Below are 17,286 nucleotides of genomic sequence, written 5' to 3' on the forward strand. Positions count from 1 at the left end.
TCTGCATATTGCAGAGAAATTTCTACCCTTTTGCATAGTGTTTCCATTTGATTGTCCTACATGTTCACAGTCATTCTGTTGTTTTTTGATTGTTCTTAAAATACTATCATTCAATATTTCTGTAACCCAAAGAGCCCAATAACCAGAACAACACTGCCAGACAAATTATATGGAAGAAAAGAAAAAATGTGGAGATGCAAGAAGCAGCACAAATATCAATTGTTGAACTCCAAGGTGCCAGAAGCACTGTAATTCAATTTACATTCATGAAGCCCAAACCACAACACAATATAAACAGCCACGTATAGAAGAAGTCTATTTGGTGGGGGGGGGGTGTTCAAACTGAGGGACTGAAATGCATTTTACACTAAATAACAAGGAGAAAGGAGGAAAGCTTTTATATATAGTAGCCAGGCTAGGTAGGGTATCAGAGAGACAATGAGAGTGGGGGACAGAGCAAGTTTTGGTTTCAGTATTGAAGTTCGATGAAGGAACCCTTGGCAGAAAATTTGGCGCTGGGGTGGTATTGAACTATTTGGAAACCATAACAAGTGAAACAAAAAATACACTTTACCAATTGAAATTGAAAATTAACACAACCATAGCAATGTAAAGGGAATGAAAAAAACTCAAACACCAAATTCTGCTTTAGCAGCACAAAACAGCACGAACCAGAAAAAACAGTGATATTTCTAATCTACATCAGCATAAATTCCAGCATAGCAGAAAAGGCCAACAATCCTTCTGCAAAAGCACTGTTCTACATATATCAACTAACTTTAGTAAAGTTCAAGTAGCATCCATCACAAATCCAACCACAACTTATGGAAGCAGATGAAGTGAAGCAGCAACAAGATCACAGCAGTCCACATAATAAAATTAAAGATTCATTGCTTGCATTCAGGAAAACACGACAACCATTTAAAGAACTTGTGCCCAAGAAGCTCTCACACACCTGAATCAAACACCCATCAATGTCAAACATGTAGAATAAAGCTCATGCAGGCTAAAGGACAGAATAACAAGCTAAAAACAGTTGTGGAAAGCCATAAAACACAAAATACAACAAGTCCAGTTTATCTTTGGAAGATTTGAAGACTCTCATCTTTCACAAATGTAGTTATAATTGTTTATCTATAACCCACTTTCCAAAAAAGAAAATGCTATAAGAACACAGTCAAATCCATTGAGCTGTGACAAGGCTTCTTGACAATTGAAGAGACACGGCAATTAGTCCAAAAATTAACAAATGCAATTATATACACAAAACAACAGGTTTGATGGAAAAAGGGGGGAGGGGGAGACACAGTAAAATTACATAAAATAAAAGACACATTGAACAAAATCAATTGAAAGTAATAAATAGCAATAATTACCTTCAGTAATATGGTGGCATACCCTGATACATCCCTCCAGCTCCATGTGGCAATCGAGGCGGCATTGGCATTGGCATTGACATTGACGATGGCTGCTGTTGCTGCTGGTGCTGAGGCAATGCATAAGACCCGGTATCTGGATACACCCCAGAACCCGAAGCCTGTGGCATCCTATACATTGAAGCCCCTGCGTTATTCAGTCCACCATCATTCAAACCCACCCCTAAATATGGCGGAAGCCTATAAGAACCATTATATCCAGAACCCGTCATTGAAGTATTCATCTGATAGCTATTAGTACTAGCAGGCCCGTAATTTTGTGAAATTCCTGTCACCGGTGGATACGTTAATGGTTGTGATGTTTGTGTAATCACACCAACCTGACTATTCTTATTAACCTTCCTATTATCAGCAGCAAATTTACAAACAACTTGATGCCCATCAATATTTTTCATAGGATCAGCAATAGCAGCCTTTGCCCCCTCCTCATTCTTGTATATAAGAAATGCGAAACCCTTTGATTTCCCAATCGATTTATCAAACCCAAGCGGGCCTTCTTCAATCTCACCATACATAGAAAAAAACCCCAACAACCTCTCAGAACTAACCTCAAAAGGCACATTCCCAACATATACTTTCCTTAGCGAAACATCAGTAGTGCTCGAATTATTCGATGCTAATTGCGTAACAGTAATCCTTCCATCAATTTTTTTACTGGGTTCTCTAATCGAAAGCATAGCAGCGTCTACATGTTTGAATGTAATAAACCCGAAACCTTTCGATTTACCTGTGTTCTTGTCGTGAATAACAATAGCTTCTTCGAGTTCTCCGGACGAAGAAAAGAGAATTCGGAGGGTTTCTGAGGTTGTCTCGGAAGAGAGGCCGCGAATAAAGAGCTTTCGGAGGGAAATGTCGCCGTCGGCTACGGAACGGACAGAGTTAAGGACGTCAGAATGGTGGAGCGTGGCGGATTGGAGGATGTCTAATAGTTGGTCTTTGGTAAATGGTTCGATGATTTTACGTATTTCTTCGGGGGTTAGTGGCGTGATTGGGGATGAGGGAGTGGTTCCGGTGGGGACTGAATCGCCGTTTTCGTCGGCTTTGCGTTTTTTAATGAAATCCATTGTGTCGATGGCAGCGGAGAAGGAGGAGGATTGGTGAACCCTAGAAAGGAGGGAGATGCGCTGGACAGAGAATAAAACCGGTCTTTGATTTTGTGGAGATTGAAGTTTTTGGGATTTGGGAGGCCGTTCAGGGTTTCATGGCCTTGATGATCCTGAATGAGTTCTAATTGGGCTGGGCTATTATTGGAGGCTTGAGCTAAGGTATTTTGAGCAAGCTTTCATTTATGATAATGTTAACTGACCAAAACTAAGGTTACTGAAATTGATCTTCTATTAAGATATCCTTTTGTTTTTGCATAAAATAGTTTAACCAATAATGGGTTTATGTACCAAAAAGAATTTGCATTAATAAAAAAATGTCAAGATCTTGAGGAATATTTTAGTATTATTATTAAATCTAATCTAATGAATTAATTTTAAAATGTTTTAACTTAATTTCTTATATAGTTCGAATTTAAAACTAAACTATATAGGAGTTACTTTGATATAACTCGATGAAATTAAAAGTTTTAAATACAACTTATATAACTGGTAAAAATATGGCTTGTCATTAAAAAAAATCTAATATGATATTTTTTTAATATTAAAATTGTAATATATTAAATCAACTTAAATCTAGAACTCAAGTCATGGATTGCTCTAAGTTTAATAACTAAGTTTTTTAAAACTATTTTTTTTATGTAAACTAGTTAACTTGGCAAGTTTAAAAATTACTTGAAGAACCAATAAAAACATGGATTGCCTTTTAAAAAGAATCAAGATATTTTTTTTTAATATTAAAACGACAACATATTAGATTGACTCGAGCTTCATGACTTAACTTGTCAAAACTACAATCTAGGACATGACACCACTCTGTTTAATCACTTTGTTTTATGAACTATTTTTTACTTAATTATATAATAACAAAAATAAACACTTATAAAATCAAGAATTAACTAAATAGATGAATATTTGTTTAAGGCTGTGATAATTTTATAAAAAATAAGCCGAAACAAATTATAAAGATCAATTCAAAATCAATTAATTTTTAAAGGATGAGATTAAAAAATTAACATAAAAATCAATTAAAATATAAAAAAGAAAAAAAAACTTATTTTACTATTTATATAAACAGTGCAAGCAAGTGATTTTCCCTAAAGTATTTTAATATTATTACTAATAATAATTTAAAAATATTATGTTTTTATAAAATATTACATATAAAAAATACTATTAATATATGATGTATGATAAATAATAGTATAAAACTAGTTAGGTGGCCCGTGTTAACACACCTTTTATTTTCTTAAAAAGTTAGGGACTAAATTGCAGGACCCAAGTCTATTTTGGGCCCTGCATAGTTAATAACCCAAAGTTATTTTGGATTTTGTAGAATGCAGGATCCAAGGATAGTTGGATCTTTGATGTGTCCAAGCACCATGTATGTGGTGAGGGTGTCAAGCCCCAGGCAGGTAGCCTAAGCACCACATGTGTGTAGGAGCGTGCCCAACAATAAGATAGAACTCAAGCCCCACGTGGGCGCACGGGATATACCCAGCTTCCAGACAACAATTAAAGTAGTTCCCATTTTGTTTTTCTTTAATAGTAATAATAGTTTTTTTAAAATTATTAACGATGATGATAATGATAATAATATTAATTTTTAGTTTTACCTTTCAAATTAAATTTATGGGTATTTTTCAATATTAAGAATATTTTTTTCTAATTTTCTAATTATTTTATTATAAAAATAATATTATTTATAACACAAAATATACTATTTTTAATATTAATACTTTTGATTATAGTGAAAATAAGAATATTCAGAACATAAATAATACTATTTTTTATATTAAAAATTTGAATTCCTATAAAAATAATAATATTATAACACAAATAATAATATGTTTGATATGAATATGTTGAATTATAAGAAAAATAATATTATTTTGATATGAATATTTAAAATAATAATATGTTTTAGATGAATACTCTGTATTGTAAGAAAAATGATAATATTTATAATGAAAATGATAATATTTTTTATATTAATATCTAGAATTGTTGAATATTTTGAATAATACTACGTCACAAGCTCCTTTTTATTTTTATAAAAAACACCATAAACATCTATGATATAAATAATAATATGTTTTCAATATTAATAGGAATATTTTTTTTTGAAACTTATTAATTATTTTATTAATAATATTTAGAATTGGATCCTTACGTACAATCCATTGATCTTAGGTATTGACGTCGGACCCATTCCCTTTAGGTCCAATAGCATGATCCAAGTACCATGTGTGTCCAAGTAGGGCACAAACATGGACATGCTCAGCATAGTCCAAGCACCTCATGTGTGCTGTAGGTAGAAGTCCAAGCATCACTTATGCTTAGAGGGTGTTGCCAGCACTAGATAGTAGACCAAACACCACATGTTCCTTGTGGTTTTTTTCAATAGTAATAACAGTTTTTTAAAATTAAATAATAATAATAATAAAATAATATTAAAAGTAAAAGTAAAAGTAATTTTTCGTTTTACCTTTCAAATCAAATTTATGAGTGTTTTTCAATATTAAGAATAATTGTTTTCTAATTTAATAATTATTTTATTAATAATATTAATTATTATAAAAATAATCATATTTATAACACAAAAGATAATATTTTTAATATTAATACTTTTGATTATAGTGAAGAAAATAATAATATTCATAACACAACTAATACTATTTTTAATTCCAAGAATATTTAGAACGCGCATAATAATATTTTTTTTCTATTAAAAACTTGAATTCTTATAAAAATAATAATATTCTAACACAAATAATAATATATTTGATATGAATATGTTGAATTCTAAGAAAAATAATAATATTTTGATATGAATACTTTGAATAATAAGAAAAATAATAATATGTTTTATATGAACACTTTGTATTGTAAGAAAAATAATAATATTTATAACTCAAATTACAATATTTTTTATATTAATACTTAAAATTATTGATTATTTTTAATAATACTATGCCGCGGGCTTACTTTTTATTTTTATAAAAAATATCATAAAAATTTATAATATAAATAATAATAAGTTTTCAATATTAATAATAATATCTTCTTTCAAATTTATTAATTATTTCATAAATAACATTAATTATAATAAAAATAATAATATTCAGAATCCTAAAACTTAGAAACCTCGACCAAACGCCATGACCCAAGCTCCAAGTGTTCTCATATGGGGCACATGCATGACTCACTTCTAGCACAGTCCAAGTTTTCAATATTAATAATAATATCTTCTTTCAAATTTATTAATTATTTCATAAATAACATTAATTATAATAAAAATAATAATATTTAGACTATGAGAACTTAGAAACCTCGACCAAACGCCATGACCCAAGCTCCAAGTGTTCTCATATGGGGCACATGCATGACTCACTCCTAGCACAACCCAAGCGCTACGTGTGCGCTAGAGATGCCTACACCTTAATCAGGTATTCCTAGCGCTACGTGTACACAGGGTATGTCTAGCTTCAGACAAGCATCTCAAGAGCCATATGGGAGTAAGGGTATACCCAGCACTAGGACAGAAGCCCAAGCGCCCCTTATATGCTTGATCTGTCAGCAGGCAGGTAGGCAACCCAAGCATCATTTGTGCGCTATTGATACCCAACCTCAGGCAAAAAACAAAGTGTCATGTGTGCGACACTTTGGGAGGCACCTTCAACATGATGCTGGAGATCTGCTGGCTGCAGCCTCACACATATACTCATCAAATAATATAATTTATAATAAATTCACTTATTGTATTCAATATTGGGCACCTTCAGCATGGTGCTTGAGATCTGTTGGCTGCAGCCTCACACATATACTTACCAAATAATATAATTCATAATAAATTCACTTATTGTATTCAATATTTATGTTACGGTGTATAATAATATAACTTATAATGAATTTACTTATGGTACATAATAGCTCGCATTATAAAAAGATATTAATTAATTTTAGTTATAATTAATATATATAATTGTAGAAGAATAATGATATGTTATGATAGCATAATAATGGAGGTGGGGTAACGAGTGGTCATGATGAATTTTTTTTAATAACATTGTGATTTAATTACAATTTATAAAATATTTAATAGAATTTCATGAGTTAATAATAAGTTATTTCTTTTATTTTTATATAAATCATATGTATAACATGGTTTGAGATTACCCTAATATTAATAAAAAAAAAAATTCTTTCCTTTTTTAAGAAAATGTTCTGATCGTTTGCATTTATTTTTTTCCGGTGAACCGCCTGCAACCATGCAAATCAACACTTACCTTGTTGGTTTATCTATGCTATGGTGGAACCCAGCTTTTCACTTTTGCCGGGCCAGGATTGATTGCCCAGTGCAGATACTTGTTGAAGACGGCAGCAGCTTGAAATTTGCTCACATAAGCTTATGATTAGGAGCCATGAAGCAATGAAGAGCAAAAATTGATCTTCTAGTTTTGGCAACTGGAAGGCCATAAAAATAGGAAAAATAGTTTGTGCAAGAATTGAAATTGATCTTCTTGGAAAGAATGGGAAGAGACCCCATCTGGAGACTTGCAGTTTTTTTAAGTTCCGCCATGTACAATTATCATCAGCTACACTGCACACAAAAGCATTTTGTGGTAATTAAGGGTCACAATCCCTTGATCTATTTTCAATAATCAACAAACACGAGAGCTGGAATCTTAAGAGCAGCCTGGAAATTGCTAAAGGGCCTGTAAAATCTTTAGCAGGGCAGGCTTTTAGAACTTGTGCTGATAACCAAGGACTTGAGCATGGAAGAGTCCCCTGAAGTAGCATTGGCTCGCCGAGTTATCAACTCCATATTCTTATGTAAACTTTGCTTCACCAAATCCTTCATCAATTTCTTTCCTTCTTGAGCTTCCCTATGATTTACAGGTGACCCTATTGCGATCCTTGCTGTTTGAGGCCCAGAATGTGGCCCCATCCTTGTTTGCCTCTCATCTTTGAACCATTGCAATAGTTTTAGTGCTCTCTTTTGAGCTAGAGGACTCCCCAGTAACGCCAATTCAAGAAGTACAGGGACAATGCCAGATTTAGCCATTTTTTCGTGTTGAGCTGAGCTTTGATGAGCTAGAATCATCAAAATATAAGCTGATAATTCCTGACATTTTGGTTTATCCTCCCATGTCATTATCTCTATCAAGCTCTCTGGCACAAGTGAACTATTTTCCATTGCTTTCTTCCCCATTAAGGTCACCACTAAATGGCCTAGTGTTGCAAGGGCTTTCTCGGAGAGTGCTTTTACTGATATTAGCCTCAAGAGAGTTTGAACTACCCCATTAGAGAGCAAAACTCCTGCATTATCCAACACAGCCGACAGGTTGTACAGGGTACCCAAACACGACTCCTTGGTTTCACAGCTTGAGCCTGACTCGAGAATTCGAACCAGAAATGGCAAAACTTCTGATGAAACAAGAGGAAATTGGGTATGATTTGCCAGGGAAGATAATGACAGGATCAATTTTGCAAATTCATGTCTTGTTGGTTCTTCTAAAACATCTATGTTAACTGGTAGTTTTGAGAAAATCCCTGCTTCTACCATGAGAGCCTTGTTCCTGAAGAGGGGAAAAAAACAAAAATACATTAATTAAAATAAGAACGGCACACTAATCTAGTTGCAGCTAATAAAACAAAAGGTGTATCATTATTGTTCTAGGGTTAGTAAGACAGTAGCATTTTTAAAGGTCTCCCCATCAAAGATGAGCATCATGCACACCAAACGAACCAACGAACAGACTTATCTTATACAAATTGCTGTCTTTCTTAAAAAAGTCAAAAGGGATTCTTGGATTTAGATCTAAGTTGAAAGATGGAAGTCAAAAGATGAATTTATTTATCGTTCAGGGATCACAGGGAATCTGATGATCACCTGCAATAATTCTCATGAGCTGTAATTAGTTTCTATTTAAAGACAACATTGTCGATTCATTAACATCATTGCCTCCTATGCTTCCCAATAGAGCGTGTAACAAGCGCAATTCGTGGCCTCCCAATTGATCCCAATTAATTATTGAATATTTTGATTCTCAAAATCTTTTTTTTTTTGTACAGGATGTAATAAGACTGAGAAATGAGCTCGTAGAAAATAAGAAACATATGTGAAACCATCGTTGGTAAATTTGATATGGCCCTCCTATATGAAATAACTGGGAGTCCTGCCAAAAAAGAAAGGAAAAACAAAAACAAATCTAGATGGTGCCGAAGTCCCGACTCCATTTTCTCAAACTCGGTTGAGAAAACATCGAAATCCATAAGCTCTTTTGTACAGACTTTGGTTTTTTCTTCCTAACATTACAATACAATAATAGATTTTGACATGGATGGTCAGTCACAGACCCACAATGGCTTTAAAGCAGTTGGCTGATCAAATTAAAGTGCTAGTGGGATTTGACCCTTCGATACACGCCAAATAGTTTTATCGACCATGGTGTATGTAGCACCCGAGCTGATGTTAGGTTTAGGCAAATTCTACAATGCCAAGGCCTGCCGGAGGCTGTCTTTTGCGTTTATTTATCAAAACAGGTACAGAATTTCTTAAGGAAAATTGCTCAATTGAATGTCTGGCGGGGAGTGATTCTGGACTCTAATTGAATTTCATTAGTAGTTAAGCCATGAATAGATAGGAATATAGGATCATTACTGCCCCTAAAATCTAATCCGCACAAAAGAAATGCCTTTACTGGTGGTTTAATAGTACTCTAATTTACTGTGCATAATGTAGTCCAAGAACAGAAGACGAAAAAACGAAAATCAAATTATATTAAATTAGGAAAAAAGAAGAAGAGGGACTTACGTGTAAGTTCCATTAGCAAGCTCAATCAAGGCCCTAATAGCCACTCTCCGACGGCCAGCAGCTTCCGAACCCACCATCCCCACCAAGGCAGGAATAACACCAAGCTCAGCCATCAACTTTCTCATCTTAACATCTTCTCTAGCTAATCTTTCAATCTCAATAGCTGCCATCTCCTTCTCTTCCAAGCCTCCAAAGTGAAGTCTCTTTACTGATCTTTGTAGCACCACAGAATCATCATCATCATCATCATCACCACTTCTTGTATCCGCTGTAGTTACTTGCTCTTCTTTATTGACCATAGCTTTATTTCTTGATTTAATATTCCTTTGTGTCCTTTTGGTTTGCAAGAACCGCCTGACACGAGCAAAGAATCGAAGTTTCATTTGAGAAAGTGCCCAGATAGAGGGGGAAGGAGGTGTTTCAGGCATGTTTGGTCCTAGCGTTTGAGACATGAAGGAAATCAGGATCTTGTTTTTGCGTTCGTTTTGCAACTCTTCTTTTTCTATAAAACCATCTACGACTACGAGACTTGACCTTTGAGAGAGTGAAAGGGAGAGTATATATGGGCCAGAACTGTCTGATGAGAGGGAAGATGACAGAGAATCTGGTAGGGAAAATTACAGGAGGAGCAGAGAGCACATGCAGAGGGAACAGTGTTGTCTCTTTAACTCTCAAACCATAAGGCACGATATCAAGATCGCTAGCTTGTATACCCATAAATTACTAATACATGCCATCTGACGAGGGAGGGATTAATTAGCGATACGTATGTATTTAACACAATTAGTAGTAGGATACAGGATCGGGGTATTTGGTAGATTGTGATTTTGTCACCTAACCCATCTTGGAGAAGCTTCCTTGAGGTACAATTTATCGGACGGCTAAGACTACTTGTTGACTCTTTGTATTGAACTTAGCGCCATGATCAGTAATGTGTTCCTTAAAGGATGGTAAAAGTGTAGCTAACTCATAAATAAATCTCTGAATCTATGTAAGTTGACTTAATGGCATGTGGTTTCAAGCAGCATCAGCCTTGGTGCTCGCTGATAATGGCGCTGTTATCAAGCCATGGTGTTTGCTCTTCAACACCTGTCATCCATGCAGTGAAATGGGGCTGTTAGTCTATTAGATTTTCAGGAGAAAATCTTCTTTTTCAGATAAAAAAGATCTGCTCCCATGCTTTGATAGTGTTTTCTCTAAGAAATTGGGTGGATGAACATTCATGAAATCCCATTTCAAGCGATCCAGCAAAAAGAAAAAAGACTTAGCAGTGGATTTCCTAGTTCTATCCCAGTATTAATTCTTTAGTTAAATCAATCTTATAATTAAATACAACGTGTCCTAGAGATTTGCGGCTGGAACAAAGGAAAACCAACCAACATGTATGATTTTCTTGTCTAGTCAGTGAGGACAATGTGGCAACCTGCCTGTATATCCTTTGTTTCTAAAACATTATTGTGGCAGCAGAAATATCAGGTTTTCCAGTAGATCAAGGCTTCTCCATTTTATTGTAATGTCTCGAAATGCTAGTTCGATGATCGTGTTCAGAAATGACAAGTTGATTGGGTTTGATCTGTTGCACAGCTATGCACATGGCATGATTCCATGGCCAATAATTTATGAGCAGAGTTCTTTTTCCCCTTTTCCTTGCCTATATTCAGTTTCTTATAAATATAATAAATTCCATTTTATTGATTTTGCTTCTTCTTCAGTGGAAAAGAATTGTAAATGTCAAGTACTCATCTCCTCTTATAAATTAAAAATTGGAAGTTGCGATATCAGAAGAAAAAGTTCATTGGTTCCCTAATGTTTTTGAGATTTCAAAATTGGAGTATGGAAGAATCGATTGTAGCGATGAAAAGTATGAATTTGAAGCGTCAATGAGACGGAGAGTAACTTCGAAAGACAAGTACTCACCTTAATTTAGGCGTCAAACTATATTCAGGTCTTCCACTTTCCTCGCTGTGATGACGGGCACTGATCATTCTGTAACGCGCTATGCTACGGTTAATTTAAAAAAAAAATTATATAAAAATTTATATATTAAGTACTGCTAGTATAATTAAAAAAAAACAAAAAAAAAACTGGTGTCATAATCATATATTCCAATAGGTTGAATAAGCAAATTTTATTTAATTATATTACAAAAAATAGGTAACCATCTAGTCTAATGAATAAAAAAATTTATAACGGTGGGGGGATGTGAATAAAAAATAAATTATCAAATTCAGTTAAAATTATAAAAATTTATAACTCAAATTATAATATCGAAATAAATTTATTGAAAATAAATAAAAAAATTACAAAGTCTCACTCCAAACAAATCTAATGTTGAAGGCTGGAGGTTGAAATCAAGAAAAACAAACTAATTTCATGAAAGTGATATATAATCCAATAAAAAAAACTTTTAAAAAAATACGAGGCACAATTCTCAAAACAACATAGTATTGAAGAATGATATTGAAAAAATTAAAATAAAAAAAATTAAAAAATTAATTATTGATGGATGAAATTGAAAAAACAAAAAAAATAAACAAAAAAACAACACTATTTTAGTGAATAGTATTTTACAAGTGTGACGACAATGATTTAGCCATAAAAAAACAAAACACTTTAGTTTTTTACTAGTTATTTGACTTGTATTCCATCGCGGGTCGAATATTTTTTTCCAACAAAAAAATTGAACACACAGGTTTCCTAGCGTAGAAAATATTAAATGTAAATAAAAAGACATATACATGCATCTAGTTAAATAAAACAAGAATTATCTGCTTCAATACATGAAAAAAAGTCACCAACAATAACTAAATATGTAGCTGAAAAAGTTGAAAAGCGAATGTAAATTAAGATAATTGATCATGCAACATGAGCTATTTTCTTGATTGTATTTAATGACTCTATTTATTAAAATTAGTTTTTGTATTTAATCAAATAATTGCAGAAATAGACACACACATAAAATTGATTGAATAAAATCAAAAGGAAAAAATTATTTTGAAAGGTTGCACTTATTAAAAATATTATAAAAAATAAATATTTTTTAAAATAAATTTAAATTATGTAAAACATAAAAAAAAAATTATAGCTAAATTAGAGTAATCTATTTAAAAATTAAATACATACAGAATAAAAAATTACTATTTAAAAAAAAAACTAAATACAAAAATAAGTTACAGAGAAAGGATATTTATATAAATATAAATTAAAAAACAACTATTTAAAAAAATATATAAAAAAACATTATTTTATTTTTAAAAGAAAAAAGTTAGGTGCCACTCCACTTGACTTATTTAGAATGGGCTCACATGTTAGCTCTATTTTTAAAAAAAAAAATCAAATTAGAGTGGATAACATATCATCTATTTTATTATTTTTATATAATGTGTCATTTGATTTTCTTTAGATTTCAGCTATTGCAGTAGTCAAAAAAATAGTGTTTATAATTTTTTGATTAAAAAAACTCATTTTCAATCTAAAACATATAGAAAAGAGCCTAAACACCTTGACAAACTCATAAATAAAATTAAAATTAAAATTAAAAACAAAACATAAACTTAAAATCAATCTGAAATAAAAAATCAATCAGAAACTAAAAAATTTCTCGAGCTTAGATGTAAATTTTATAATTTCAAAGTGAAAAACAGAAACACCTAATTGAAACTTTCATTACTAAATAAAATCTGTTGATACTAAAATTGATCATTCTAGTGATTATAAATTGTGTTAATATTGATTTTCTTTCTTTATTGTTAGAATTCAATAATATATCTCTAATATCTCAAACCAAGCACTAAGAAAATAATAAAAATAAACTTTTGTATCACTATTGATTTTTTAAAATTTAAAATGGCCTAAATTGTATAAATTATATTACTTTTAAAATGGAGGACCTAAGTATATAGGTCCATGGCATATTTTTTTCTTTTTTATTATAGAGACCAAAATATATTTTTTGCTCGATTCTTTGTTTAGGTTCCATCATTCCACTTCTTTGTTTGTTTTGGGCGAATGCCTTAGTGAGTGGCCACAATCGACAATTTTTTTATAGAAAAAAAAAACTTTTTCATGTCAAAGATATGTTGTTATAAAAACAATTTATCCTTCATGGATCATGATGAATATCCCAAGTAAATTAAGTAAAATGGCTTATGTGCACATATTGAAATTTTATTTCTTAATAAAAAACAATGTTCATTGAAAACCGTAGCGTAGGACGAACTAAGCTAATATTAACCACAATTTTATGTGCGAAATTCCAAATTACATAGCTATGCATATTCTTAATCGAAGTATACAACCTGTAAAACCATTGCTGACTTAGTTAGCAAGACCAATCTTATACTTTCATCAACAGGCAAACACTTTATAATTTAGTTAGATTAAGATTTGGGCATACCTTTTAGCTTCCCAATTACTGATCTACTATTTTATAGAGAAAGAAAGAGAAGAGAAAGAGAACTCAGTTGGGCCAAGCCCTATCGAATACGTATAAACACACATACTAGCCAAACAACAGACAATATAGTATTTTTTTAACATAAATTCATCATACATACATGTGTAGACAATTGTTAGCACCATAAACACAAACAATATGTAGATGCAGACAAGGTTCAGTATTAAAATAGCAGCCGTGCCTTCTAATTAGTCAACTATCTACTCAGCGAAAACATCTACTAGTGCGCCGCTAATCACCAAAATTGACCTCTCCCTTTCTGTCTTCTTTCCTTAAAAATCTTGGTGGACTTTGCATTAGTAATGGAGCTTCGTGGCATTTCCAACTCGGATTCCACTATAAACTTTATCCATTTGTCTAGCCCTAGGTTTCCCGACATGTGGAACAGGCACCATGGCTAGCATGGTTTGTGGTTGACGGAATTGGGAGCTAGCTAGTACGCAAACACATGGGTGCCATAAAATGATGTGTGACACCATCGATCAAGTAGTTAGCTTACACATGGGGAAATATAGGCACTACAAGCTCTAGATTTTTGCTCTCGAAACTTGGAAGAAAGACCTAGGCGCCATTTTGTACATAGAATGAATTCGTTCTATTGAATTTTCGTTATCTTGTTTGATTTCTTCTCTATAACTTCAGTTTATGGATTCTATGAAATTAGGCAAGTTGAAAGATTATGGCTCAAAACTAGGTGCAGTAGTGACAACTATCTTGTTTACCCTTACAAGGGTTCCTTGCCCTAGAAAATACTTGAAAAATTTCAGGATATATGTCATGGATCTTAATCGATACACACGTCTTTTGCCAGATGCTTAATATATAATACGGTCTCCAATTCCTTTTCTGATATTTTCGAAGGCAATAATCATGGAATCCGAACATGTTTCCTGTATTTAGTGCCAACGCAGAACCCTCACATCTTTTCATCGGCAATGAGGCCTACGATATCAATGGAAGTGGAAAAGGTGCAAGATAAATTCCCAACGAGCAAAATTTCAAGTACTGCCAAGTTGCTCGATCGCAGGCGAAGAACAAGGTCTTAACACTTGAGGTATGCAAAATGGAACTCGCAATGGGCACTCCACTAATTTTGTACGCTAAGAAGATAGAGAGACAGCTTGAACAAGTCAGACCTGAGAGGAGATAAAAGAGAATAATGCCCACAATCAACAACGGCATTACCGGAAAGATAGAGAAAAGTTCATTGGTTGATTGTATTATCCCTCAGCATTATTGCACCTAGCATTTTGTAGACTTTGTGTGCCGAAAAGCGTAAAAGCAGTAGCTCTAGACTTTAATGAAACTCGAAGAAAAATAAAATGTGGTCCCTTTCTAGGCAATGGCTTTGTTTGTTTTTCTGCTTTGTGTGCTTAAACCTGAAGCTTCTCCTAATGTTCTCATACCAAGCTTTTTAGCCTTTGAGCTAAAACGAAGCTAAATTTGTGATTTGACTTCAACTTTCCAATGTTTGAATTTATTGAACAAGAGTGGAGAGCTTTTCCCATTTATGGTATTTAGGCTGCCGTGACTACTATTATTATTATTATTATTATTATATAAAGCTAAAATATGTGATGTTTTAACCATTTACAATTACTCTCATCCTATGATGTGGTTTTTGAAAATTTTAATTTATTTTTTATTTTTTTTCATAATTGAGCTATTTTAAAACCACATAAGAATTCAATTGCGTTTTTTTTTTTTGTAAGGAAGGGTTGAATTAAAAAAAAAAAAGAATGATATGAAAAAAACGAGTAATATAGGTAATGGATTGAAAATTTTGATAAAAAATTCGTCCAAGTCTTTTATTTTTTTTAGTTATTAGGTGACCAATATCTTGAATTTTATAAAATTTAATTTTAATAATAAACTTCATTTTATTTATTTTCTAGGTTTTTTTTTGTTGGAGAAAAGAGTTGAGGTAGTCACATTCTAGCTTAGAACGAGAAAACATCTATTGGTGAGGAATCCAAATAATAATACAATCTTTTTATGTCAAATGGTTTTATATTATAAGGTGAGTTAATGGTACATTTCTTTTTTAACCTTGAAACACCTAAAAAAATTAGATATGAGTCCAAATTTTTTTTGTTTGTTTCAGATGGATTTTGAATTTTAGAATAGGTTTGTTTATGTTTTTTATGGTTATAGATTGATTCAACAAGGTTTCTTAAGTATTTTAAATTAAAAATAAATTGAAAATGAGTTTTTAAATACAAAAAATAAAATACCCTGACCAGATTATATGGATGAATGGACAACATGTTATTATGACTATCACAAGTTATCATTTTGAAGTTTGGTTAAAAACTAAGCTATATTTTTATTATTTTTTAATATTGTATTTTTATTCATGAAATTAATTAATTTAATTCGGGTCTACTTCTACACAATTTAATTTGAAATTTAAGTTAAGTTACAAGATTTTAAAATTAACTCATTATATTCAAATTTAATAATATAATTAAAAAATTCTTCGTTTTCTTAATATTTTATTTATATTTTTAAAAATCTATCTGACCCATAATAAAAGATGATTAAACAATATCTAGTCCAATTTCTTTATGGATAGCACTCGAGATCACCTGTACCTATGTATTTATCAACATTCATCATGGTCCTAATAAGGAATTTTAGGCTATCTTTACTCAAAGCTGGCCAAAGCTTAACGGTTAATTGGGCAATGGGTCCACCATTTAATAAAGTACTTTAAGAGTAAATAAGATATATTTATTATTTATGCTTACAAAATAAATATTGACTAAAATTTTACTTGTGAGATATACATTAAAGAAATATTTTTTTTTAATATTTTAAAAGATTTTATAGAGATTCTAACTATATACATAGTACAGAAAACATAAAGTGACAATTTCCAAATTCCAATGTAACCAGTTGAAAAACATACTAATATAATAATGGTTTCATTTTTAATTAGTTGAAAGTTGCCAAACTGCTGTACCTTTAAGGGCTGCTTTCTTCTTCATTGACTGATTATGTTGCTTTAGATTATTTTACCAAGATATTTGACTGCGTGAAGCACAAAATATACAGGAAATAGGTTGTTTAAGAATAAGATAATATTTTTTTTATAAATATTTTTTATTTTTAAAATTTATTTCTAACACTAATATAATACATTACATTAAGACAATTCAAAATAAATAAAAAAAAATAATTTTAAATAACTTTTTTAAAATTTTAATAATTTTTTATTTATATTGCAATCCCAAACATTACTCCTCGGAATTGAATTCTTGAATGGACTCTTTTCAAGGTAGCACTAAATTGAAGATTCAAATTCTAGAGGTAGAGATTAACAGAGAAAGGGGTTGAGGACCGTTTGGATCATTTATAATATTGGGCAAGTAGTGGGTGCTAATCATGAGTCATGATCAACGACTTGGTTCGAAGGTGGCTAGACTTGGACAATCTTCAATTATAATTAGTTGAAAAAACCATATTGAA

At 31.8% G+C, this 17,286-nt stretch overlaps 2 protein-coding genes across 2 annotated transcripts; both read right to left on the minus strand.

Annotated features, from left to right (window-relative positions):
* Window positions 1–555: 555 nt before the first annotated feature.
* On the minus strand, window positions 556–2,645 carry LOC105140691 (UBP1-associated protein 2C-like). The gene is made up of 2 exons (XM_011047622.1): window positions 1,377–2,645; window positions 556–955 (listed from the first exon to the last, which is right to left on the minus strand). Exon 1 carries the CDS (start codon window positions 2,498–2,500, stop codon window positions 1,379–1,381), a length of 1,122 nt encoding a protein of 373 aa, XP_011045924.1. The 5' UTR covers window positions 2,501–2,645; the 3' UTR covers window positions 556–955; window positions 1,377–1,378.
* A 4,422-nt stretch (window positions 2,646–7,067) lies between these two features.
* Window positions 7,068–10,346, minus strand: LOC105140693 (U-box domain-containing protein 7-like). The gene is made up of 2 exons (XM_011047623.1): window positions 9,360–10,346; window positions 7,068–8,121 (listed from the first exon to the last, which is right to left on the minus strand). The coding sequence occupies exons 1-2, from the start codon at window positions 9,809–9,811 to the stop codon at window positions 7,269–7,271; spliced, it is 1,305 nt and encodes a 434-aa protein (XP_011045925.1). The 5' UTR covers window positions 9,812–10,346; the 3' UTR covers window positions 7,068–7,268.
* Window positions 10,347–17,286: the final 6,940 nt, after the last annotated feature.

This window comes from Populus euphratica, unplaced genomic scaffold (assembly GCF_000495115.2).
Source record: "Populus euphratica unplaced genomic scaffold, PopEup_1.0 scaffold112.1, whole genome shotgun sequence".
Taxonomy (NCBI): Eukaryota; Viridiplantae; Streptophyta; class Magnoliopsida; order Malpighiales; family Salicaceae; genus Populus; species Populus euphratica.